At 33.5% G+C, this 27,998-nt stretch overlaps 1 protein-coding gene across 1 annotated transcript; it reads left to right on the top strand.

Moving 5' to 3' along the window:
* Nucleotides 1-821: 821 nt before the first annotated feature.
* LOC149910503 (neuroligin-1-like) lies at nucleotides 822-11,187 on the top strand. The gene is made up of 13 exons (XM_090109397.1): nucleotides 822-1,012; nucleotides 1,199-1,416; nucleotides 2,834-2,992; nucleotides 3,203-3,391; nucleotides 3,958-4,043; nucleotides 4,599-4,766; nucleotides 5,348-5,468; nucleotides 5,730-5,926; nucleotides 7,329-7,451; nucleotides 7,635-7,780; nucleotides 8,019-8,146; nucleotides 8,255-8,407; nucleotides 8,565-11,187. The coding sequence occupies exons 1-13, from the start codon at nucleotides 822-824 to the stop codon at nucleotides 9,461-9,463; spliced, it is 2,778 nt and encodes a 925-aa protein (XP_089965523.1). The 3' UTR covers nucleotides 9,464-11,187.
* Nucleotides 11,188-27,998: the final 16,811 nt, after the last annotated feature.

The following is a 27,998-nucleotide window of genomic DNA, read 5'->3' as shown; positions in this document are numbered from 1 at the left end:
TACCTTTTCCCATAAGAAAACGGACTATTAGGTTTGTTAAGATAAACATTTTCAACTGCCTACTCCATTGTTTGCTCGAGCTTTATAGATATTAAATTACTATACCTAGAGCTCGCTTAGGTAAAAGTATCACATTTAAGAGAACGCTTTATTTTAATGACTATTTTGTTTCAGGTCTGCTAATGATTGCTCCACTTTCAATCAATTATAACGAAAGAAAATCATGATTTGGGTAAGTATTAAGTAATATGGAACTCACAATAATTATACTCCATACAACATTAATAATGACGCACGAAGTGATTTCCTGTTTTACTATAATTTTTACTATTCCATATATGTACATCTTATATATAAAATTCTCGTGTCACAATGTTAGTCTGCATACTCCTCCGAAACGGGTGGACCGATTCTCATGAAATTTTCTGTGCATATCGGGTAAGTCTGAGAATCGGCCAACATCTATTTTTCATATGTACCACGGGCGAAGCCGGGGCGGACCGCTAGTAATTTAATAAATTATTAACCATTACATCACTAATTGAAATGCCTACATCTATATCCTTCTAAAATGTATAAAAATGGTAGGTAACATTTCAAACTTAATCTCTGAGGACATAGACACACGATTGACGTATCTTTAAGTTGAAAATTATTATTAACACCAGTGGCCGCGAGCCAGAGAGAAGAGTATCGTTGTAAGATGAGTCGGTGTGTCGTGGGGCGGTGCGCGAGAGCAACACGGCGGACCGCGTGATGCGCGGCGGCGCCCGCGTTGCCGGCGGCGCGTCGCCCGCGCTCACGCCCGCACTGCGCGCGTGATGCGCACGGACCGCGCCGCGCTCTACGCGTGGCTCGTCTGCTGCGCCGCTGCGATATCCACGCACAAGTACAGCACGCGCATCGTGCGCACCAAGTACGGCCCGCTGCGCGGCATCGTCGTCCACGCGCACCCGCAAGTTGAAGCCTACCTGGGCGTACCGTATGCCACGCCACCACTTGGTAGTCTTAGGTAGGTATTCGATGATATTTAACAAAAATTATAGTATGTAGTGATATTGGGTAATTTGGATATCATGAAACTAATTATAATAATATACCCTTTACTAATTTGTTCAGTTATTTCAAATATGTCATACACTTCAAGAAATTTGTCTCCTTAAAAATGAGCATAGCTATATGAGTGGAGTGTGAACAGATACATGCCGCCGGTGACCCCGTCGCAGTGGCGCACGACGCGGCTGGCGGACGCGCTGGGCCCGGCGTGCCCGCAGGTGCCGCCCGCCGCCGCGCCGCACGAGGACGCGCTGCTGCTGCACCCGCGCGCGCGCATCCGCCAGCTGGAGCGTCTGTTGCCCACGCTAGCTAACCAGAGCGAAGACTGCCTTTATGTTAACTTATATGTACCTGTTAATGGTATGTTCAGATAACGTATATTTTTGGACGTTTGAATATAAATTATAATAGCTTTAATTAATTATTTGATGACACTTATAGTCTTGTAAAATAAAGCAATTTATAAACGATATCAAGTATTATACAAATCATAATAAACTGTCACACTTATTGAATTGGAGTAAACTATTTTGATCCACATCCCCAAGAGCGACGGCGCGGGCGGTTTCAATTTGTACCGTTTATGTCCAACTAATGAATGAGTAGTTACAGTTTGAAAATATGTTATTATAAAAGAATGAAAACGTTGTCCCTTTATTTAATAACATGATGTTAACGTGTTTAAATTTCTCGTTTAGGTCTAAATTAGTTAAGTTGAGTTTGTAGGATAACATAGACCGGTGTAGTCTATTCAGCCGAACATGGCGTAATTAATTTTACGATAGCGTTGTCGAACCCGGCTCTGTTAAGCCCACATGAATTATACGCAAAAGCACGACATTAACCGTATAGACATTCTAATCAACATTTCCCTCTGATGTTAACAACAAAACAATAATATCATAATAGAGGCATGTCTGTGGTGGGCGATTCTCGGCAAGGTCTCGCGGTGCTCGTTAATCCATGCCAGCGCGGGTTTATTCATAATTTATTCACGTCATTTCCCGCTAATTCAGTGTCCGCTAAATAAGATGCTATTCAAAAATTCATTGGTGTACGCGTATTATGTAATAAAATTTTCATATTTTTTAAACTTTCGCTTAGATGTAAAAGTGAATGAAAGATAAAAGTTTGCAAGCATACAAAATAGTTAATTACATTAATACATATTATGTAGTATGTAGATTGTAGAGCCTATTTGCCAGTATGAAAATTAAAAAAAATACTTAATTAAGAAAAAGGAATCCAGGAGGACATAATTATCTGGAGTGGAAGAAGGGCGAAGAGACAAAGGGTGTCGAGGCCTCAATTCCGTAGTGCATTGCAGTGCATCATGCCCCCTGCAAGCAGTGCGGAAGTGAGGTTAAGGCACTCTAAACCGACGATTCAAGATACAGAAGAGGAACGGTTCATTCGCTGTTTCCTAGCTAATTTGTTCGCTTTTCAACATCTGTGATCTTATAATGCTTGTCTTATCCGTTTTTGTAATAAGCGATATTGCTTCCTACGACTTGGGAATATAATATTACCAGCACAACCCGTTTCATAATAAATGTGATTTATATTTGAGTTGTCGAGGTATATCGTATTTTGCGTTTCAAGTCTGCTTATTAATTCTTGACTATTCAAGCATAATTACTGTTTATATTCGAAACATAAAATGTAGTTTTTAATTAGAATACAAAATTATAAATTCCAAAAATTTCAATTGTAATTTAATTCTGACATTAAACGTTCGAGCACAACTTGTATGGATTTCAATTACTTATTTTTATAGGAGCAGAAGTTGAAAATGAAAAGGCTGGATTGCCATGCTTAGTGTTTGTGCACGGGGAATCGTATGAATGGAGTTCAGGAAACGCGTATGACGGCACCACTCTAGCAGCTCATGGCAACGTCATCGTAGTTACTATCAACTTTAGATTAGGAGTTTTGGGTGAGAAAACACGCAGCTCCTGGTTTTAGATGGTTTTCGAATCGTAAAATTTACAGATTTTTTACCGATAAATATTAAAATACGTAACTTTTCACCTAGAAAAGCTTTTCTCTTGAGAAACTCTAAATACGATAAATAGCATTGTAGTTTTAACCTTTTACCTTTTAGGCTTCGGAAAACTCAATTAATCAAACATTAACCTTCTTACAGGTTTTTTAAAAACTGGTGCTAAAGGGTCAGCTCAGGGTAACTTCGGCTTAATGGATTTGGTCGCCGGATTACATTGGTTGCGGGAAAACCTCCCTGCCTTCGGAGGCAACCCTGAGAAGGTGACTTTGATGGGTCATGGCACCGGCGCTGCTCTTGCCAATTTCCTAGCCGTTTCACCTGTTGCTAGGGGTGGGTTTACGCAATGTATAATTTTTAATATACAATCGCTATTGTTACGCTTAAATAAAATAAGTTAATTCTCTTGGTATTTAACATCTCTACCATTATTTCAACAATAAACGTCAAGGATTTAATTATAGCTACTTCTGTTATCCCGTCCTTTCTAAAAAGTCATATAAATTATTTGGTTATGCCGTCATAATCGCCATTGGCGAGTCCGCAAATGGCACCCGTTCACGAGTGACGCATGGGACTGTGGGACAACCATTGTTCGTAATTAGACCGAGCCACGGCAGATTTCATTGTATTTTCATGTTGGAGACTCGCTTACTTCCATCGTCCGTTAATGTAATTAAATCCCTGCTTAATACCCATATTTAAAAAGCGCAAGAAATTTTCTTTGTCAAATATAATTTGGTAATTAGGTCAACATTGAATTACATCGTTAAGAAAAATCAGTTAAAAGAATTGTAAGGATTTGTCTTTTATGCTAACCGAAATGTTTATACAACGAGACTCATTACTGAATGGTTCATTTCGGAAATAACAATATTAAATTAGGTTATCTGTTACAGAGCTATTGAAGCGCGTCATTTTGTTAAGCGGGTCGGGGTTGAGCTCGTGGGCTCTGCAAAGGGAACCGCTTACAATAAAAAGAAAGGTACGGGTGTATGGACCTTTGTTTATATAGATTTGAATATTGTTTTAAAATTGATTAAAGGCTTCAATATAGTCAACTTTGATATTCAAAATTACTTTCAAAGTAAAATACAAAGTCTCATTTAATTTTATGGCATCCATCAATCTTGCCTTTAATATAAGTTTGATAGAATCAAATAACGTTTGGTTTTTCCTTGAGTTAATGTTTTATCGCTTTCTTAACGGTTTTTAGCCTAGTGTTTATGTTTTAAGATTTCCTGTATTTTGTTTACTGTGTAACTCAGGGAATGATACTTAGATATTTTGTTTTTAAATAATGTACATAATAAGTGAGTTTGGAATCTGCTCCCGCGGGCAGTGTTTCCATTGAGTTACGATTTGGGCACCTTCAAGAAAAGAGCGTACACCTACCTTAAAGGCCGGCAACACACTCGCCATACCCCTTGTATTGTGGGTGCAAGTGGGCGACGATGTTCACTTAACATCAGGTGACCCGTCTGCTCGTTTGCCTGCTATTAACATAAAAAAGTGAGTTAAAATGATTATTTTCTCGCAGGTAGCAGAACAGACAGGTTGCCATGGGGACCTACTGGAGGACGACTTAGCGCCGTGTCTACGCAATAAACCGCTGGCAGAATTGCTTGCGGTCCGTTTAGAACCGCCACGTTTTCTACCTGGTTTCGCACCCTTTGTTGACGGGACTGTTATTGTGAATCCTTCGTTAGTAAGTAAAAATAACTATGTAGTATGTATAATTTATATTGTAGGTACTTGGGTTAATCTCACACCTCACGGAGCAGTAGACAGCAACTCCAATACACTTTACGATGTTGTACTTCAATCCGTTTATATTAAATATCCGTTTATTAGTTTTTGTTTTAGCGTTAAAATTGTTTTCCTTCTATTTGCTTTTTCTATCAAACAATCTCATGTTAAATTAATATTAAAAATGGAATTATAATTTTCTTGTTTCGATATCGTTATTGAATATGATTTTTTGTGTACTTATTGTGATGTTTTTTGAATATTATATCTAAAATTACCTCATATTTTCTTTCATTATATTTTTTCATTTTAATATACTTCGAGAGATAGAAATATATTAATGAAAAATATACAATAAATAATGAAATGATAAAAAATGAAGACATAAATTAACTGCCGTTAATTATGAAGGCCCTTAACAACGAAAAAAGGTTCAATTTGAATCATCCTCAATATATTTATTATTGTCTCTTATATATCGTTTATTATTCTAACTATAATATTGGCTATATATAAATATACCAATATTTTTGGTATCAGGGACCACCGCCAACAGACAGTTCGCGGTTAGGGGCCGGTGCGGCGGCCGTAGCAACCGCAGCTGGTCATGAATTAGCCGACTTTCCTCACAGAGAACTGCTCTTTGGACTTACTACGACAGGTGAATATTTTTATTTACCTACCACAAAAAGAGCATTAAGCCGATAAGTTTCTACAATAATTAAGTTTATATAAACCCAATATGTATTAATATAAAATGTAAAGATTACAAATAGTGTGTTATTATTATTCAGCATTAATTTGCAAAACCGATCTAAAAATTTGTAATACTACAGAGCTCCAACTTTTAATTAAATAGACGTGAATGCCAAAGCGTCGGCTCATAAATTTATGCAAATGAATGACATGCCATTACTTGCAGAATCTTACTTGGAATTCAATGCTCAAGACTTGGAGTTTGGCTTCAATGAGAGCCGGCGCGACCGCATTCTGCGCACCTTCGTCCGCAACGCGTATTACTACCATCTTAACGAAATTTATTCAACTCTTAAAAACGAGTACACCGATTGGGATAAACCCTTACAGAATCCACTAAGTGTGCGTGACGCCACTCTTGAGGTAAGTTAGTCGTAAATTTAATTGCGTTCCACTGTCCACAGTTATGAAAAGTTTTGCTCTCCTCGATAATGTTTAGAATTAACAAAATTACGAAAATTGTACATAAATAGGTAGTATATAATATGTCTAAAGCTTGATTTAGGTATTTACTATTTACTTCAAAACAATTATCCATAATCTTTGCGACAGTATTATTATAGTTTCACTTCGTTAATTCTCAGTAGAATAATACGATAATTACAATTTCAGAGTCTTGCCTTTGTTCTGGATAATAATTATTAGATAAAATTGACAGTTATTCCAAGTATTCTAGTTAAAAAAGCGTTGAAATATTCTCTCATTAATATCTTAATCAAAAGCATCGAGATGTGATATACCGACGTTTTCCACGGGGAAATAAGAATATGTAGGGCAAAAGGTCGACTCGGGTGTTAAAATGTAATACTATTTTTATAAATTTGATTGATCCAGGCACCGACTGTATTAAACAAGAATTGAATTGATAGATGATTTATTCAATTTTATCACCCGTCGTGCTTTTTGTTTGTCGTTACAAATAACAAAGATTAAGACTCAATTACTTTGTCATGTAAATGCGTCAAGTAATTAATTTACCTTATAAAATTAAACTTGAAATTATTAATTTCCTTAAAACTTTAGCACAGGCTTATCAATTCACAAAGTATTAAATTTTAATCAAAACAAAATATGCGAATGTCTGCATTCCGGCTTAATGTATTTATTTCGGCAGTCCCTTTTAAACGATGTGGGTTTAGGGAGTAGGGCTTCTGCGGCCCTAGTTGGAATGATTAATAAACCGTTGTGCCCTCCATTTTTTATTTTTAAACAATAGGATGTGTAATATAAAGTTTGTTTAGAAATCATTGTTCATTTTCGAGATTATCTTGAAAACATATTTCAATTTGAGTAACGTGGTTAGATTTCATGCAACTATGTACCTATAAAAACAGCAAAACATTAAAATAAAATTGCGTCTTAATATTCTCTATAATATTACATTGAAATTAAGTCGATTATGGCGTTATGAAGGATCTTAATTTAATCCTCAAGAGATTTTTGCAAGTCACCGGTGCGGCGACGTTGCTGCTCTACTAAGTTAATGAAGGCGGTATATGCTTCCAAATAAATGCTTTATTACGAGACAATTATATGTGATATAAATGATTTCGTTTCTTTTCGTTGTTTCATTTATATAAAACTTTGTTGAAAAAACATTGCAAGAGAGATTGTTTGGTTACGATATCTTAGTATGTAACCTAACATTAATTTGTCAAGTCCCACTCTGTTGTTTATAAAAAGCTAATGATTTACAGATTTAACAACATTTTGTCATTATTATTATGCATATTTATAATAGCAGCATCATTTGTCTTCATAACAGATTCTAAGTGATGGTCGTACTGCAGCACCTTTGATACGATTGGGTTATCTCCACGCACTCCGCCGGGGCACCACGTACTTTACCCATTTTCATTACCTTTCGCAAGACAAAGACTACCCACAGGTAAATAGCTATTATAACTCATAATCTTAAACAAAATGACTTGAAGAAATGTATAATTTTTTTCACGTGTAAAATGAGATTTAAATGATATTTGAGCTCACTTTTCTCTTAATTAAATCATAATATAAGAATTATTTTTATCATTTTCTTTTCTTATTAAAAATGCTTTCATTTAATTATCAGCGACCAGGATCCGTGCATGGCGAGGAGTTACCGTTCTTTCTGGGAATGCCTCTATCGCAGACTTACCATCACTTGAATTTTACTTCACAAGAACAACGCGTATCAAAACTTTGTATGCATTACATTGCTAATTTTGTTCGAAATGGGTAAGTTTAATAAAATGTCAGAATGTTTTCATTACTTATGATATTGAACAATAAATAATTTCTAAAGTATGCCAAATAATTTAATGAAGGAGTTGGGTTGAATTCCAACACATTTGATTCTTCAATTTTATAATTGTATCGTGTCTTCATCTTTTCTGGTAATTTCTGAAACATATATAATACATTTATGGTCAATATACACAGAAACAATTAACTTATAGAAGTTTCATTGAAACAGAAATCCCAACGATCCATCTGCGACACCACCACCAAGCCCAATAATGGGAGAAGCAGTACCAATGGGCGCTGATGACATTCCTTATTGGGATACTTATGATACAATAAATCAGCTGTATATGGAAATAGGTAAGTGTCCTTTATTAAATTTATTTCGTGATTACCTCATTAAAGTAGACGCCTTCTCTGAGTGAGAAGATCCTATATCATCTAAAATGTATCCAATTTGACACCTAGGTACCAAGCCTGGAATGAGAAGTCACTATCGCGGTCACAAGATGTCATTATGGTTATCCCTCATACCGCAATTGCATCGACCCGGTTCAGACTTGCCAGATGCCGCTATGAGACATCATCATTTTCAAGACGACAGCGCTAATTATTATGAAGGTAAGATTAGGGATCTTAAACGATATACCCTAATATTTTCAAAATTGATTGTAATTGTAGAACCCTACAAAACTATTTAAACACATTTTAAAATGGAAACTTTCACCTATGTTAATTTTAATATAAGAAGCACAGCTAAAACTTATCACTTTCCTAGGTGCGGTAAGACCACAGTCAATGTCCCGGGCTCACGTGCCACACGTAGTGAACATAGCCGGTGGACGAGATAAAAGTACTCCACCTCCTCGGTCTGCATCCCCAAAACCGTCTCCGGCCCCACCAGCGTCCACCGAATGTCCTCCAAATGCCACGGCTACACCGGTTCAAACGGATGATGCTCTTTTACGCCGTCTCGCATCTTCGCATTACCAATCATACACTGCTGCTCTAACAGTAACTATTGCTGTTGGATGTTTTCTATTACTACTAAATGTCCTTATTTTCGCTGGAATTTACCACCAGAGAGGATCAAGGCCCCGGCGTTGTAAGGATGACATGACTGAAGCTGGCAGTTCCTCTTCTTCGGACAATTACGACGGAAAGTTAGATTTCGAAGTGCGTGCCTTTGAAGGAAAAGGCTTTGGATTTGAATGTAAATCAGCACATGTGCCACGAGGTTTAGGTTCAAAATTTGATTTACGAACTTTGTCGGATTCTGGTGAACCTACATTTGGTGAATATAGTTGTTATGATGAAAAACATCTAGCCGCGCGAAGGTCATTACCGGACGTGAGTGTCGGAAGTGCTATTGATGCCGGCAGTGTTGTGTGTATAGATACTCAGAAACCGGATATCCAAAAAATAGAAGCACGTATACAGGAAGCCGTAGCGAGAACTAGTACAAGTACGTTTGAACCACGTGTCGTAGATAGCTCGACCCAAGTGAAATTCGGTCCTCTAAACGATGGTAATGAATTACTTTCAGAAACAAATGGTGATTCAGACAATGGGACTGCTAGTGGCTCAGGAATTCTAAGAGTTCCTCCTGCACCGACGACACCGGCACCTCCTGGTATCATGAAGAAAAGAGTTCAAATACAGGAAATATCCGTATGAGATTTACAGAAATTAAGCACTGCAGAAGTGGTGGTTAATGAAAGGACAAAGTTATAGTGTTGGTTAAATGATATTCTAAGGTGTAAATATAAGTTAATGATTATGATTAATTAAAATATGTATATAATGTAAACAAACATGTTCATATGTTTTTGCTGATCAGTTTTTCTAAATTTTTATTATTTGTTAAATCTATAAAATACTTGTATTATTTTCATCAAATGAAATCGTTAAGTAAATAGAAGCAAAGAAGACCAATAACATTTTATTAAATAGTTACATCGGTTTGAAAACGTGTTCTGTTTATACGTAAATTTATCCTTATGCCATAATAGATAGGAGATTACAATTTGGAATGTGGAAATGGACATTACGTTAGTTATATAAACATATTCATATACACCAACAAATGTGAATATAACAATAATATATAGTGCAGATAAGACTAAATAACTTGCCAATATTTAGGTGTACATACAATAAATTTATCAAAGTGTTTCAGAGTTGTAGACTACATAAGGAAAATGAGTATGTTGTGATTTTTTGTAAATTTATTTAAGTAACATACTATACCTATTAAGTGTGTAGTTTTTGATAAGTAAATATTAAAATTAACTGATACTCCTATGGGCGAGTCTATTTGCTACTAAGTTCTTATTTTATTTTATCTTATTCTGTAAACATTAACATTTTGAGGTGAACAGGGTAAAGTGTCACAATTTCTCTTCATACATCAACTTGTCTACATCAACTATCCTAATGATTTCATTTCTAATTCATTACTGAGACTTATCAACCCTGTACTTTTTAACAGATATTTTAAGGTTATTGTTGAACAAAATAAATTTTCAAGAGTGTAGTTACGCTCTATATTACGCGCTTCTAAAATATAAAACCACGTACGGTTGAAAGCTGTCATGAGATTGGCCATATACATTCCTTTACTCTAATATTTTTTAGCTATGAACACAATTGTTTAGAACTTTTATAAATGGCCTAAACTATATTATCTTATTTAAGCTTTTGCATACGACTCGTCCATATTTTATCTTTGCAGGAATTGATGATGATTAAGTATCTAAAGTGAATGATTTAATGATAAGTAAATGATGTGCCCATATTGTGACAAAATGTGAATGAAGGATTATACCATTTGTGTTATATATTATAATGATATATCCAGTCTAATATGGAATTGAAAATTATTGAGTTTTAAACATTTTGTTAAATTTTATGAAAGTTATGTAATATACAAATCTTCTATGTTTTATTTCCTGAGAGGAATTGCATACGTATTTTACCGTTTTTATTGTTATCCAGTGTATGTTATACATACTTGTATTTAATCACATTGTACGTAAGTTATAATAATTGTAATACATATTACTATATATTATACATAGAACAGCGTTAGTGTCTATTAGCATGTTCTCTTCAATTCACTGTAACGTAATTAAAATTGTATTTTATTCGAAATTATGATGTTGGTTTGCGATTCAAAATCGTAATTAAAACAGGTCATGTTATAAAAACACGTTAAATGCAGAAAATAACTTACATATACATATATTACATCATATTGGTCATAAATAAATCGTGTGTACACTAATAGCGTTTCAATGCATTTCGTGAGATGTAACATTTATAACTAAATGTAAATATAAACTTAATAAACAAAAAAATCAACATTTTGTTACAATTTGGAGTTAAATGGAGTGCGTAAAACATAGTATTGAATAAAGTTTTGAAACTATTTTTAGATTTTCATTTGAAGAGCACCTGACCCATATATGCGTTGAAAATCACATCAAAGCGAATAAATTTACTGAAAAGTTTTATATTTAATTTAATTAAAACGATTGAATGAGCAGACAAGAACGTGAAACTAATATTAAATTGACTAATGTGGGAAATAATGACTTCACATCTATAGTTAATGGCAGTGCTAAACCGCAGGTGGCGCCGCGTGATAATTCATTCAGTGTGTTGGTTGGCGATAGTTACTTCAGGACTAAACGATAGTACGGCGGCTATTTGCAAAATGCATTGCCAATTGTGATTCCGCTCAAATATGCCAGTGATTAATACGAACGGTATTCAGAGTATAGCATATTGATCGATTTTACTTGGAACCTATTTAGGCTACAATTTAGATGCATAATTAAGTATGGTTACGCATAAATTTATATAACACATATTATATTGTATCGTCGCTGCATATGAAATATGAACGAAAGATGATTATTATTGTAGCAGATTGGATGATTTATTTGCAGAAAACAAAAAGAAATATCTCGGATAAATTAGAAAAAGAAAAGCGTTTTTACCTTATACTTTTTGTACTGGCTCTTTAAAATGTTTCAAGCTCTTTATGCTACAAATAATATACACACTGATAGATTCATAATATACTCGAAAAAATAGCTCTTCTTATGGCACAGTGGGGTAAAAGAAGATTTAAACTTAAATAGTCTAAACAAAAGCTTTGCTTCGAAATAAACCATTTCGTCCTACTATCAAATATTAGTTGTTTGTTTCAGAAAACAAAAACAGAACATTCAGATCTAACAGAAAAAAAAGAGTATTTTGCTGCAGACTAATATGTCAGCTCTATGTATACTTAAAAGTCAGATTAGATAACTTTTCTTGATTCTTTGGACTTGGCTTCCGTTGTCAGGAATTGTGAGAAAGTCGGATTTGCAAATCGTTTCTTCATTTTCTTGTACTACATTAAAATTGTATTAGAATATTCGCCAATTTCCCTTTTCGAAGTTTAATTTATTCCTACAAGTTGTAAAGTCTGAGGAAGCAAACTTTACTTAGCAGTTTATTTCAGATCCTACTTCATAAACCAGTACCACAATCTCCGCTTTATTTTAAGAGTTCCTTTTAGGTTTGCACACAAACTTTGCAACAACAAACTATAGCGTGTCTGCATTTTAAAACTTTATATGACATCACAGGTTTAGTACGGCACTAATAAACGGGTACCATCGTACTCAAATATTTTCGAAACTTCTGTATGTACTTGCAAACTTCGAAAAAGTTTTCACAGTTAAATAAAAGGCACACAAAGAACAGTTTCCATTATCCTATAAACCAATAAGTGTCACATCTCTGGAACGTATAAAAAATAAGTCAGAAGTTACTGAAAAATAATTGCGTTCACATTGGACATGTGAACAGTTTGTAACAAGCGAGGAGAGCGAATGATGCGGACCGTGAAACCTTCAAATTGAATTTTAAGCATCCAATTTGTTTGCGCTGGGCCGCCTATACGAGGTTATATCAACGCAAGCATAGCCGCTCCAGCCTCCCGCCCGTGAGTTCCCACACTCGTAAACGATTTTTACCAATCCATACCGTGATTTCGAGAGGATTTTAAAACAAGTAATTTATTTACATCACGAGTGTGTGTGTATTATGCATACAATCTGTTTTTCTATCTCATAGTAATACGTTTAACATTGGGTAAATTGAGTTATTTGCTTTCACAAAATATTGTTAGATTTATTATTTATGGCATGTATCTATCTTGAAATATAACAAATTTTGTGTGGAGGAAAATTAACGTGTAATAACAGATTATTAATTGTTATGTAACAATTAATTATCCATTATTACGCGTGTGTTAGTTTTATGGCAAGGGACGACATGTGAGTGAGAAAGGTTGTAACTGTTACCTTGTAGGAAACTATTTTCCCTAATGGAAACGATTCTTGATTTTCGTAATTTCGTGGTTAGATTGGGATGGAGTGTCGTTACTAACCCACCTTGATAATATGAATTTTAATGATATTTCATTACATAAATGAAATATGTATTATATTAATATATTAATGAATTATCATTAAATTGATGATTAAAATTATATTATAACTAAGTTTGTCAGCGGCTTCGTTCGCGATCGTTTTGTAACCTGAAAATTTTTCGGTTTTACCTGTAGAACTCCAAAAAATAATATAAAAATCCGTCCAGCTGTTTAGGAGTTGTTCAGTGAGAAACATAATAAAATATTATGTATCCACCTAAAGAAGAAACATTATTGGCTAAATCTAAATTGAATAAGCATGGAAACAAATAAATTAATGATTCCATATAAATTTGAATAAAATATTCTATATTCGGATTCAAACAAAGGAAATAATACAATTGAAGCTCATTGTAAGTGTACAAAATAGGGGAACAATTTCAACAAACAATTTACGCTCGTACAATTTTATCTTTATGCTTGGTTATTTAAAAGATATTTAGCATTACAACAACTACAACTAGACTACAATTTATTTGAGTCTTTAAAGTAATTATAAACTATGTGTATCTAATAAATGTAGATCATGTAGATCTTTACTGAACATGTATAACTTATAACTTTATTTCAATCGGTTATCCGATTTCAGTCTCTGACCCCAAGCTAATTGATCGAGGTCAAGTACAAGATCTCGATTTACGACACCGACTTGCTCCCCAGTGAATTATCACCCTCCATATCTTAACTACGAGAGTCAAATTACGCAATTATAACGAAAAGAACGTTATATTTCTGGCGTAATGAGATACATTTTCAGTCATATAATTATACGCAAATTTGACATTTACATTTGTGTTTAAATGGAGAAATATATTATATCTGTATATAAAATGATTGCTTATTATGTAACATTTCATACGAACTTGTAAAATTTTATGGTAGGATTTTATTTCGAAACACAATAAAGCTAGGTTAATGCGACTTTAATAATATTATTTATACAAAAACGATAAGACTTTCATGCCAGGGATCAAGTGCGTACTAAAGGTACCTATAGTTTTTACGTTTCTAACAAATAATGAAAAAATCTAGACTACAGTTTTGTAATTTATAGATACCTATTGTAAATGATGGTGACTTTACTTGTGTAGTACGGTTGTTGCCAAGATAGCTAATACAATAAGTTGTTCAAATAAACTCGTATTCGAAGTCAGTAGTATAGAGTAAATAAAATTCTGTTTCTATACTTGTACTCTGTCCATTCTTTACTGCATAGCCTTCGTCGATGTGTTTACCGCATGCGAGTATGAAAGCTTGTTTACATTTAAATGAAAGGCTGGGTTTTTAAAAATTCTGTTTATGTTCGCAGCCCTAACGCTAGCAACGGTTCTTGTCTAAAAATATCATTTTCCTAAAATACGGAGCATTTTGTATTTTTCTAAAGAAACATTTTATATTTTAGTCGAAATTCGTACATAAGGAAATACATTCCATGATCATCAGTATTCTCACGAATGGCGCCTATCGTTGTTCTCGTTTTGAAAATAAATTGTTCCAACAACGAAAGCTGAAAGCTGCGCCACGGAGACTTATTGTGGTGTCAACAAAAAGAAATGAATGTATGAGATGTCAGTGTGAGACGTTTACCGTCTTGTATCCTTCCTCGGATCGGTCGAATATTTGACGGTCTTAATCTTGAAAGATATTTCTAGCTTTTCAGTAATACTGACATTCCATCACGATACCATGACATTGCATTCATTACAGCCTGAATACCGGTCAAATGTGGCTACTTGACCACATTTTTTTACTTTTTCTTAGCTAACTTATTTATATTAAACTTTTATTAACATTTTAATGATTTGTTCATGTCATGAATGATTTCATCATTCACTTTTACTAGGTATTTCTTTAAAATATATTGAATCTGACATTATTTACAAATAAACGTAATACAGGTCAAGTTGACACTGATGTGGTATCTTGACCTTGCACATCAGTTTTCATAGGTAGATGCTTAACATTCTTGTTTTAGGCTAAGTTGCTATTACTTTTTAATTCTTCGACTTTTTAAATATTGCAGCCCGAAGCTTTACAATAAACTGTTAGGCTCTGGCTACCTGGTCAAGTTGCCACGGGATTTGTAATGATTTCATACAAAGCATTACATGTCGGATAGGGTTGTCACAAACAAGACACAAATTTTAATGAACTATTTATTTATTAAACTAAATTTAATACATATGTATATGTATATTACTTAATACTTATAGGTATTTATTAATAGGTATGGAAACATTTATTTTTCATTAGTAATATGCTAAATCGTTGTCATCAAAGAGAGTATAAGTATCTGGATTGTCCGAAATTTGCAGCAAATTTATTGAATTACTATGCAAAACTCGAAACAGATAAAAAAAGGAAAAAATTCAGTCACGTTATTTTTTCTGTCAACCCTAGGCGTCGGTCAAGTTGCCACGCAGCGGTCAATGGCAACTTGACCTAACCTGAGGCATCAATGCCCAAGCAAATATTTCGACAGATGAGCCTAAAATTGGATAGTTCCCACTGTAAAATCAATCTCTAGGGTTTATTACACAACATATCAAAACTGTACTCACCTGAGATGTGCAGTTTAAGCTCTACAAACATAATAATACTGACACCGGCAAAAGATCCTTAGTCACAGTCACACTTCGATACGTTATATTGAGAGAACCAACAGCGTTACCGCTTTAAAATTAAAATATGTTGCCAATTAATATTTTAAAAACCTACCAACATCGATAAGTTAGGTCAATTAGCTTTCAATTCTACAAAATTTGATATTTTGTTGTTAAACGGAAGGTGTGGTCAAGTTGCCAAGTAAAGGTCAAGTAGCCACATTTGACGGTACATATCCTGGAGTTTAGTAAATTATATTGAGTAAATTATTACGAATAGATAGATATTTAAAACTAATTTTAGTTCAAATAATGCTATGCATGGAAATTGAAATGAAATTGGTCGTATAGCTAATTAATTGTATTTAGCATTATTATGTTCTAAAACATACGCCATGTACTTCTAATCTTTCAACTTTATACCTGTTGTATATTAGCTTACATACCAAAATAAAGTGTACATCCATAATGCCGTACAACATAACAGCAATATTCATTATGGTCTGATTAATTATGACATACAAAATGAATGTATTAGCTTCACTCGAAGTCATGTAAAGAAAGCACCCTCTAAATCGGTAAGATTAATTTTCGGCGCACATAATTTATATCAGTAAACCAGGCCGCGGGTCGACGAGACCATGAGGCAATTTACAAACTCGAAAATCGTGGAAGTTCGTTAATTATTCGACAGGAGGCAAGTCGGGTGCCCCGGGACTCACGTTTATTGACAATTAAGGGAAGGCTCGACCGCTTCTTGCTCCTTATTGCTACTCCCGCGATCGACAGTAGCCGTTCCACTGGCTTTCAGATATTCACTATCCAATAAAGTATCCTAATTGACGAAGGTCTGCCGCTCCCTTCATTTTATCAACTCTACAAACTTTGTTCAGGAATGGAAATTTGTATTACATCACCAATTCGTTTCGGCTGGTGAGCATCGATAAATTATTATATAGGAGATTTTGTGTTATTTCTCAGCAAATATTATCTCTTTTTCTAGGTAGAGACTTCCCTAGTTTTTAAACACAAAAGTAACGAGCAGTTTAGTATTTGCACAGCTTAACTACTCAAAGGTTTAACGAAATACTATACCATATAACCCACTGTATATAAATCTTAATTCCGAATAACAGTAAACTTAAACAAATTCGGGAAACCCCTCTTAAAGTAGGCCATGTATCGAATTATAGGATTCCATTTTGTATTCATAGCGAATCTGGGACGGCAAGCAAGCCAAAATAGCGGGTATAAAAATGAGTTAAGTGATAATAAACGACAAGGGTGATATTTTTTGCGTATAATAAGTTTTTTTAGGCTTTTATTTAAAGGGATATGACGCAAGTTTAAAAACACTTTAGCAACAGTTTTATACTTTATTATTAATTTATTTATTTATTAGATAAGTAACGGTTAGGTTTCTGATAGGATACAGTAAATCCAGGCTGTAAACAATTTAAAGTTGCGGTTTTGCTGCCAATCCCAAATAAGATTTGGGATTCGCATGGGCTCGAAAGATTACAACACGTAGACTTGCTTGTCGGCTTGCGTAACGTGATGTAAAACAAAGTAAAATATTTTTATGTAGGTACACGTTTCTTGACTTTATCAGGAGTAGAAATAAATTTATACTCAAAGACAAATCCATGAAATGGAGTTTATTTATACATAACAATATGAATCACTTCTTTAATTGATCCACCTTAATAGAAATGTGTATAAATAGATTCCATTTATTGATAGAAGGCTGTTGAATAAAAGCTTGTTTGTTTTATCACAATGTGATGTTTCGAAAGGTAGAAGAAAATAAGCTTGCCGTCCATTTTCGCCCTGTTTTTGTCTTGTAACGGAAAATTCCACTGATTTTGTACTAAATAATTGCTATTATTTTTCACCAGGACGTTGTGGCGTTTCAAATATATATAAATATTATTTTGTTTATTTTTATTTTATTAGATTACGGCATTGGCGCGTGATTAATATCGTTTATTTTTCTGTTAATACGATTATCTTTATGTTCACTAGTCCATAAAAAAGTTCTGTTGTGCCGATTAGGAAGTTTCAAGTTTGTGACAAAAGAACATAATATTTGTTTTGTATATCGTATTTGGTGCCATGGTAGGTAATAAATAAATGAAGAAAGTCGGAACGTGACAAAGGATAAACAGTTGTTATTTCGACCAGAACAATTCTGTATGTAATCATCTCTGTATGTTAACTCAGATAATGATAAAAACAATGATTTTGCATAGCCATACGGATAGATAACAGGAAACCTAAACTTTAAATAGGGCCTTAGGTACATATTTAACCCACTGACCACCGTAAGGCCCGATCGGGGCGCGACACAATAGATTTTCTATTGTGTCTGTGATTCCGAGGACTGATGGATTAAGAAGAATTACACCTTCAATTAGTTTAAAAAACTCTTTTCGTTTTGGTTCAGTTACTTAATGTGTAGTACTAAATGTGAATGAAGATTTCAGTAAAATTCTAAAAGTAAGTATACTATTGTAGGGACCAAGAATAATTTATAGTTAACAGTTGTACAGAGGATTGGCGTAGGAAATGCGTGGGCGAGGGAAATATATAACCCAAAACATTAATTTATGGGCTAAGTGAATTTATATACCGCATGTCGGATTTGGTCATACTATAGAAAAAGATAGGATGAATGTTAGTCAAACCAAGATATATATTAGTAGATACATTTATTATTCAGAATAGGTACTTAACCGCATCTCTCATATATTTCTTATGCATAAAATCATTAATCATCTTCTTCTATGTATTTAAAAGAAGCTGACAGAAGATGGATTGAAATCTAAAATTGTACGTAATGTATTATCTTATATTAAGTGTAAGAAGTAAGCAGGATTTTTGGAAATAATTACTGTAGCAGAATTATATTTGAATTGCAGAATTTGCTAGAAATACACAATAATAAGTGTAACAAGTATAATGTTGGACATTCAGTCTCATCAATTAACGATAGGAATCATAAAATAGGTAGAGTACTAATTGAAGTATTTAATCTTTATGAATTGGTTGGAATAATATGGGTATTCGAAGTCCTCGCTAATCGTACGAAACATTGCAGCATACATGATACATCAGTTTTAGTTTATACACCGGTGCATGCAAAGATAAGTTATTATTGCTAACATGTTCTACTGTCACGAAAAAAAGAAATAAGACCCAAGCAAGGAGCTAGCATCGCTAAAAGATTAATGAATGAAAATCTTATAAATGTTATAAAGATAACTTTGTAGTATACTAATCATCCATACGTGCATTAGCATGATTAGAAGATATGGATGGTTTTGCTCAAATCTGTTTTTAAAAAACTGCTGATTAATTTAATAATAATTACATGAAAGATGCTTTTAAAATACATGTTACGTAAGCAAAACTTACGGATAAAACATTTACGTAACCGTAAATGCATTTAAACTTTTCAAAATTCTTATTATATTTTTAATTTTTATAAACACCACAAAAGTGGGTCTTTAATAAAAAATGATTTATTTTTGCCGAGAGCCTCTCTTATTGCGCTCTACGCAAGAAAATATATAAAAGGGGAGACAATTTAAAGCCCTCTTACTTCCGCTCACTTTACAAATTATTATATAACGTACTCGACGACTCTTGTCATTGGACGAGATTGCGTTTGAACTCATATCAGCCTAGCTGCTAAACCGTGTATCATTGACTTTAATATGAACATTTCGATAAAACACTCATAATCTAAACACATACAGTTTATAGAAACATATAAAATTGCAAATCAGCTTGAATACGAAGTGCGCACCATAAGTTAATTTAGATAGAAACTTTTATTGGTCTAACTCACCTCATCTTTTTGGTTGCAATACTAATACTACAGATAATATACCTAAAGCTACACTAGTACTTATACTAATCCATGGAAGAAGTTATTACGCAGTAAATTTTACCTTAAAAATTGTACAAAAATATACTCTGTTATTAAAAACAAAAAATGTAAATAAAAAAGATGAAACTAAGCTTTTAAGTTTCGTTATCCTTATATTTCATTTGAACTAGCGCAAGTTCTTATGTTGAGCCACATTAATTTACTGTCTTTGTGGTCTTCTTATTTAGGTTAAACCGTCGACTAGCTAGGAAACCTTTTGTCTCCTGTACCTTGTAGTTTTTACAATTAAGTTAGAATTTAGTCCGTGTATACTCTTCTTCGTTTATGAAAACAATATTAAAATTGTGTGCGATTTTATATCTGGTTTTAAATATGATTAAGAACTTTGTTTGGTTTTATTAAATACAGGAGTGATTTTATCTGTAATAATATATGCAGAATTATTAGATCTGTAACAATTACATAACTTGCATTCAAACTTAAGTCGTTAACATTTAGCTGAAGCTCTTGTCTGGTCTTGTTGGTTTGAGAAAGGCTTAAGGGCTATAAGAATAACCAATTTGTAAAATTAATAATAACTGCATCTACTGTCTTAATATCAATTTTTATTTCCCAAAATATTTTTAGAGGACGAAATCATTTAATTCGACACGATTTATCTTATTCTAGTATTCCATGTAATATCTTGAAGATAAGACATGAGAGAGGTATGTAATGATCCACTATATATTACATATACATTATAGGAGGTCACGATCACATGAATTGGTTCAGATATACTCGATTGTTCAAACTATAATTGTTCTGTAGTGTTCAATAACTATCTTGATATTATTTAGGTACCTACATGTTAACTAGGAAATAGAATTGATCCTTATTTTACCAAATTTTACATTCTTCAAACACACTTTGGAATCTAAATAAGCGAGAGTGACGTGCAATTAAGTAGAGCTTCTAAATTCGTCAAGACTACACGACACTCAGGCAATATGAGACGGTTATAACTCGCGTAAATGAAGGACGGGCGGATCTGTACGGTCGCCAGTGTCGGCAAACGTAATGGAAGTGACAAGGGTTCCTCAAAATGATAGAAGGAATTCTCAGGGATGTGCTAGAGCCGCCTGTTTTACGAGTCCCCCTCGCAGATATCATTCACATCAACTTTCCTATCTAAACTGTTACTATGGCGCGGTATGTTGCCTAGATATCAGATTACAATAAAAAAAGGATGCCCTTGAAAACAAATGAAAAAATCTCGGAATAAAATAGCAAACGTAGTTTGTTTGATACGTGAAATTTTATGCTCTGTACCTTTTTTATGTTTTTTATCTTTTCGAAGTATAATCGACTTTGGTTTTTTTCTAAGAAGGGTTTTACGAGAAATTACTTATTTTGTGAATTTTTACGTCGTTCATACGTAACTGTATTTTTTCATCGCACGATTTGGTGACAAATATCTGTTTCGTATCATTTTTTTCATTGAATATCTATTTTTGTTCTATATCTACATGTAGTAGCTCGACCCATATCATTTCAAATTATAGTTTTCCTTGATATTGCCTGTTATATAACTTTCCGTCTGGCTCAAAATGTATTCATGTGTTCAAGTGAGCGTAAGTACCTACAAATTAGAAGCCTGGTTTGATTTCGATTGAAATAAAATATAATCTCAGACTGGTTATACCTATACTAATTGCCAATTTACACTAAATCCTTAAATACTTTAGGTGAATAATCTTCTACTTTCTTCGGTTCGAATTTCGGCCGCTGGAGCCAATTTGAAATGAGACTAGTCAACTGCGCAGGTGATTTATTATAGTGCACAACTATGTGTGCAAACACAAATGCACTATTCCATTAATCTCATACTGAAGGGCTGGGAGACGACCGACGAAGAACCGAAAACGACATGTGTTCTACAAGGAACAAAACATTTATTTGGCAAAACCTAACGATCCCCACGAGGCGAACAAGACAGTCAGTTTATGAATGTATTGTTGCTGACGTATTGGTGGTTTAATTACACAGGGAATATTTTAAATGTTGGTTTACTCAAATCAAGACTATTTTTGCATATTGTGATAAGTTTCATCAATCCATAAATGTTACTATTATATATCTAATGTTTTGCCATATCTAGTTAAACAAAGTTATACTATACTGCTGCTTAGAATATAAAAAAGTGTACATTAAACGTATTTTTTCACTCGTCAACTGAATTTTATCTAGAATGAGATTAGTGCAGCTGTCTGCGCGGTCACGTAGGCGTGCTGTCGAGTGTCAGCCAGGCCAACGTCGAAGGCAGCCCGGAGATGGGCGCCTTATGCCGTTGCACGTGTCACTGCTTCATTTGTGTCAGCTTTTTATAGTTCACCTGTACTTAAAATGCCCTGTTTAAAGAGAGATCATGCATAAGACCCAGCTAAAAACTTTAACTAGAACAGTATAATAAATAAGTGCCTACAGTTAACTTTCGTAAACCCAAATAAGTGTAAAAAGTCCAAGTAAACGGATAGAAAGGTAGAAGGCAAGAATACAAAGATAACTCAACATTGCGCCGCTCTATCGGCCGCTTTATTTAATAAAGGAGACAATTGAAAGTTCGTAGCCTCTGTAGCTTTAGGCGGTTTAAAACAATCAGTTAAGTTAAATTATATTGAAAATTAAATACAGCCTTACAAACATAAATATTACAAACGATTTTTATAAAAGCTAGATTCATTAACTTAGTAATGGGTATTTTGATATATATGTAACATAATATGATAACTACTATTCAATTTCGTTTGTAACTTTCCAAACTGTTTGTCTATCCGAGTTAATGATGAGTAGTTTGTGGGTTGCACAAATAATATCAAAGAGCTATATTTAGAACGTTGTTTCGCGTCGCAATTTTAATACAGAAGCTTGCAGGTAGATGAGTAAAGTTTCCATCCATTGAGCGATGCGAGTTTTTGTGTACCTACATCTAGTGTCTGTTGTAAGACGAAAAAGAGGAAAAGTTGACGTTCAATCTGCTGCCTACTTTCAAAATGAGAACATCGAACGAAACTTTGTATACTTCAAGTATACTTTGGAATACCTAAGCCTCTTTATGCCGTAGATACAGATTTTTATGTGAAACTTTTTTCTTTGAACAACTACGGTAAACACAGGCATATCACCTGATTTTTTTTAAAGGAATCTGTATTATATGAAAGCATTTATTTGATACAGGTGTACTTCTCGAAACACCAACATAGATATGCCTAAAAATAAATATCTTGATAATTTTTGCAGCTTCAAAACTATTGTTTTTATTAAAGCTCAGATAATTCTCGCTACTGGAAAATAAAAATTCTTTACCATTTTACTACCTAAGTTAGAACACCTTTGCTTGTTTAAAGCCGCCGTGAAATCAGCTTTATTTCGATGTTCTCATGAATTCAGAAAGTTCCCAGGGAAATGCCAATTTTACGTTGCAATAAATTGTTCTTACTTTCTTTTAAAGAAATTTGCTTGAAACTGTGAATTATAAGGGGTAAATTATTGTAAAACGGGCAATCGTAACAGACAATTTAATGTTTTATATCATAATGTATTATTAACTATTAATACCGGTCACGTACATACGGCCACTAAGTGTGCGATTTCAACTTTCCCCCATACCCTTTTATCGATGACAAAATGCCTAGCGCAGTGCGAAATAAATGGTGTTGAAATTTCGGATAGTGCTGTTTTTCTCTACAAACTTTGACTGTAAATCAAAAACTATTACCCTGATATTTATATATAGCGAATTTAGCAAAGTTATCTCCTAAAATATTATATAGTCTGATTTTTATATGTCTCTAAATAAATAATTCCCATGATAAAGTTTTTTAAATAGTTTGTTTATTATGTAGTTTTTTATGATCCTATGTCGTTGGATAGTACGTTCGAATATATTTTGTAGCCGTGGAAATTACATTTTTTCTATTAAGTATTCGTTTTTGCAATGTTCATCTTCAAGGAATTTTTACTTTTCTTTCTTTTTTTTTCCATTTTTGTAAGTCAAGTGTCTTCTGATTATGTTTTGAATATGGAATAAAATTTACAACATGTGCATTTCGTAATAATTAAAAACAAATATATTTTAAACTATACTTGAAGAAATGAGCTTACAGTCTACGAAGAAAATGAGTTGAACACTTCATCTTATTCAAAAATAAATCCTGGCTGTCTGCAATTTATGATATTTCATCATTAAATTTTACTAAAGACCCTAGAAGGATATAAGCAACCCTAGAAGGATTTACGATAGAGCCGCATACAATCAACTAAACACTAATCTATTTCTTCGATACTCTGCAATAGCAGGCAGGTAATTTATTTTGGTCAGCGCACAAGAAACTTTGTAGGCGGTCACTTACTTGTTCTAACTGTCGAAACTAAGATAACGAGGTAAACATCGTTAAGCTTTGTGAAGAGATAGTACATAGCTTGGATAATCAGTAGTGACTAGCTGACTATGATTAGTATTGCTAGTTATGATTTATGTACGACTGTCGGTATTGAGTAGACCGTAACGTAGACCGTAACGTTCATTAAATATTATGAGACACGTATAAGTATTACCAAATTAACCTCAATTAATTTGAAATCTCACTATTTTTTTAGATTAAAAACTAATATCGTTTATCCGTCGAACTTGATCTTCCAAAATTTGAACATTGGAATACTCGACGATAACAATTCAAATACATACACAATGCTAATGTAACTTATCCTATAACTTTTACCAACAAATGCTTATCCAAGCAAAGCTTGTATTATGAAAACTAGATAACTGGCACTACGAGTACTATAAAGTCACGAATGTATTAAAGTTTAAAACCATTAAAGTTTGCTTTATAGTGGTAAGGAAATGAAAAAGAATAAACGACATCTTTGAGCAATCAACCTAAATGACTTTCGCTGGTAAAATATTTTTGAACGTGAGGCGACGTGGGTGAATATTAATAAATCAGCGAGGGAATTTAATATTTCGCAAAGGACAAGAAAGTATGGAAAATTCCGCACCTGAATTTCATGTATGAATTGAGCGATGCGGGTTCACAGAAAGGGATAAGCACTGAGCAGTTCTTTATAAAATCTCGAGGGAATTGGGGATGCTTCAAATACAGAACAATGAAAACGTATACGAAAATAGCTCGTAAGATGCAGGCCTTTTTTACAAATTATTCAAATCATTCATCTGTGAAACTAGGATTACTGAATATGTAATATTGTTTTAAATTATATAATATCATACTTAAGAGAGTATTTAAAGAAGTAGTTCTTCTTTAAATAAACAGACGGGGTTGTCTTACGGGCGGTAAGCTAGTTTGATATAAAAAGTTAATACCCCCGGTTTATTCGAATTGGTTTAGTGGTATCATACATGAGAAGGAAGTTATCTCAGGTTAGCGGCAGTGTTAGATTTAACATCCTGTCACTACCACACACTGAACTTCCCGCTGTTTATTGAAACTAATTAGAACAATATTAACATCCTCTACGCCCTACGGTTCTTTAACGATTAGCAATATTATAAAAAATTGATTTAGTCTAGCTGTGATTACTATTGTTATTAAATACTGAGACTAATATAAAACTTTTGTACTTTGTAGTGGTGAGACTGTATTATAATAAAATGAATATAATATCTAGAAACTGATTAGAGTTACCGCATTACCATTGTTGTTTGTTATTTTAGTGTAGAGATTATTATTTTGTATATGTTCCTTATAATGTCTTATCGCTTTTGCTATAAAAATCTTTCGCGTAAAAAACTCAATAAACATAAACAAGTCAACGTTTGTATAATATTATTTTCTTACGACTTTTCTTCTTACGTTTATGAATGTCTTTGTTTCAAATTGAACATAATATAACTGTTGAAATAAATTGTCAGTAGGTACTTTTATAAAAAATATTTCTGTAGCAAGGTTCGCGAAGAATTATTGTTTGTGTTGGTACAACAGGTGAAGCGATTCTTCATCGAAACTTACTTGGACTGAGTAAACTCTAATGATGGATATTATTCATTTTCACCATCTTCTCAATTAATTTATACATTTATTTTATTAAATTTTTTAACATATTTTCAAATTAGGTATCTGCTTTTCATTAAATATAAGGAAATTGAAATAATATGTATTAATACGATAGATAGGTAAATACTTTGAAATTGAAAGAACGTGCTATAAATTCGTTGCCTTAAAATAACATGAAAAACATACTTATCGACGGAAGTAGACATACCATTGCCTCCAGCAATGTCACCAAATGTGGTTTAAAAATGTAGGAACCTTCATTAATTTAAACAATTTGCTAGTGACAATTTAATAGCTCAGAACAACATTGATTTCGTCTTCAGCTCGAGTAGATGCCATCAGTACAAACATTAGCTTGAGTATTCAAACAAGAAACCATTAGCGTATCTCATCGCAAAGTACCAGGGTTATTTACTAGATAACTCCAGCGGGGTAACGTTGGTGTCTTCTCTCGAATATTTGAAACTGAATTTATGATTCAACTTTGATTATTAGCTTCATTGATTACCTTGTAAGTAAGAGTTAGGATTTAGCGGGAATATCTAAAATATAAATAGCGGGATATTGGCCGTTGGGCTTTGCTTTAATTTGCAAATATTGGTTTGCATGCTTGCCACTACGCTGGTCGGAGTTTTGGATATTTGCGTTTTATTTCTAGAAAATTAAGATTCGGGTGCAAAGCTCTATAGAACCACACGCCTTGCCAACACACCGCGTAGTGCAATTTACATCCGCTCTAGATAAGCAAAGCAATATTTTACGTTACACATGACGCCATTTTCAACGATAACAGTGTTAATACTTTTAGCGGTTTTGTTTTTACAGACCTTAGTAAAATTTTTCATTATTTCAAACGTTCATTTTATTATTCTTTTAGATTTACGAAAAGACGAATCGCAGCCGGTAGCTTGGACATTAAATTATCTACATTAACATTAATCTGAATTATCAATAATATTTTGTTCATAACTCGTAGTCTTTAAATATTTGATAATCCATAGATAAATTGAAAATTTCTACAACTTTTAAAACGATACCGAAAATATTCGTAAACATTTTATTGACGTAAGTGGCCACACATTACTACGGTGTGGATCAACTTTGACCTACTGACAGCTAAGAGGATTAACATAGTTTTAGTTTTATCCTTATTCAGCGGCACAAAAGCTGAAACTGGATGAGAGTTCCAAATAGCAGGCAAACAAAGATACCGTCTTTATAAATAGCCCTGTTTTCGGATATTGAGCAGAGTGCCGATTTTACACAAAATATCACTTAATAATTATGTCTCGTGGAATTTATTGCCTTCAATGAACAATGAACAATAAAGGTTATTCATGAATTGTGCACGAACCAATTGTCTTTGTTTATTCTAATAAACATGTCTGGGGTTCCCTTAATAGCGGCAGAAGGATAATAAAAATATTTGGGACGACATAAGGTTAAAATTATTTATTCGTAAAATAAATTGATTCAAATTGTCTCAATAAATATACCTTATTAGTTATATCAAGGCATATTTTTAATAGATAGGTATAAGATAGGTATTAAAATAATAGGTAGGCTAATAGATAGGTATTAAAATTCTGAACAAAAATATAAGAAACCCTTAACACTTCTTATTATACTAGTACAAATTTGCATCTAAATTTTATTACGTAAAAGAGAAAGTATTATTCAGTGGAAGGACGTAACTCTTCAGCGATAACGAGATATCTGCCTCATCTCGGTTATTTACGCGCCTTGATAGATAGAGATGAATATTCAGACGGACTACGTCGACAAATCTCGCAACATCTCGATTCTCAAACTAGGTTTCCTTTTACCTTTCGGAATTGCAAAATAAATCTCCGTCGGAATCGGGTAGGTATATTCAGCTACTGCCTCTGTGACCTTTAGCTCGTGTTCTAATTTGTGTTCGTTCACTAAATATTTCCGTTCACTTAAGCTTAATTATTAGAGGACAATTTATCTACTCTCCGATCATCGAAAATTATCATTTAAAACGATTTCTCTAATGCAATGGTAACAAAATTAAGAAGTCGCAAGTGGCGCTTCGCTTAATTAAATAAGTGTGGATGAGTAGTCATTAAAAATTTACGTTCTATGAGTATTTGGTCCTTTCATGACTATAATTCATTCCAAAAGGTCGTTGGCAAGAAATTCTCTT

Source organism: Colias eurytheme, chromosome 2 (genome assembly GCF_061535395.1).
Source record: "Colias eurytheme isolate Ceu_HAF_F1 chromosome 2, ilColEury1 Martin Lab GWU primary, whole genome shotgun sequence".
NCBI classification, from domain to species: Eukaryota; Metazoa; Arthropoda; class Insecta; order Lepidoptera; family Pieridae; genus Colias; species Colias eurytheme.
The sequence above is the reverse complement of the archived record's forward strand: the minus strand, read 5'-3'. Positions and strand labels throughout refer to the sequence as shown.

Bases quoted from the DNA above. Each gene is read 5' to 3' on its own strand.
- LOC149910503 (XM_090109397.1), top strand. From the start codon at position 822: ATGCGCACGGACCGCGCCGCGCTCTACGCGTGGCTCGTCTGCTGCGCC. The intron at 5,469-5,729 runs GTGAATATTTTT...CATTACTTGCAG, and splicing joins CTTTGGACTTACTACGACAG to AATCTTACTTGGAATTCAAT. The intron at 7,452-7,634 runs GTAAATAGCTAT...TTTAATTATCAG, and splicing joins AAGACAAAGACTACCCACAG to CGACCAGGATCCGTGCATGG.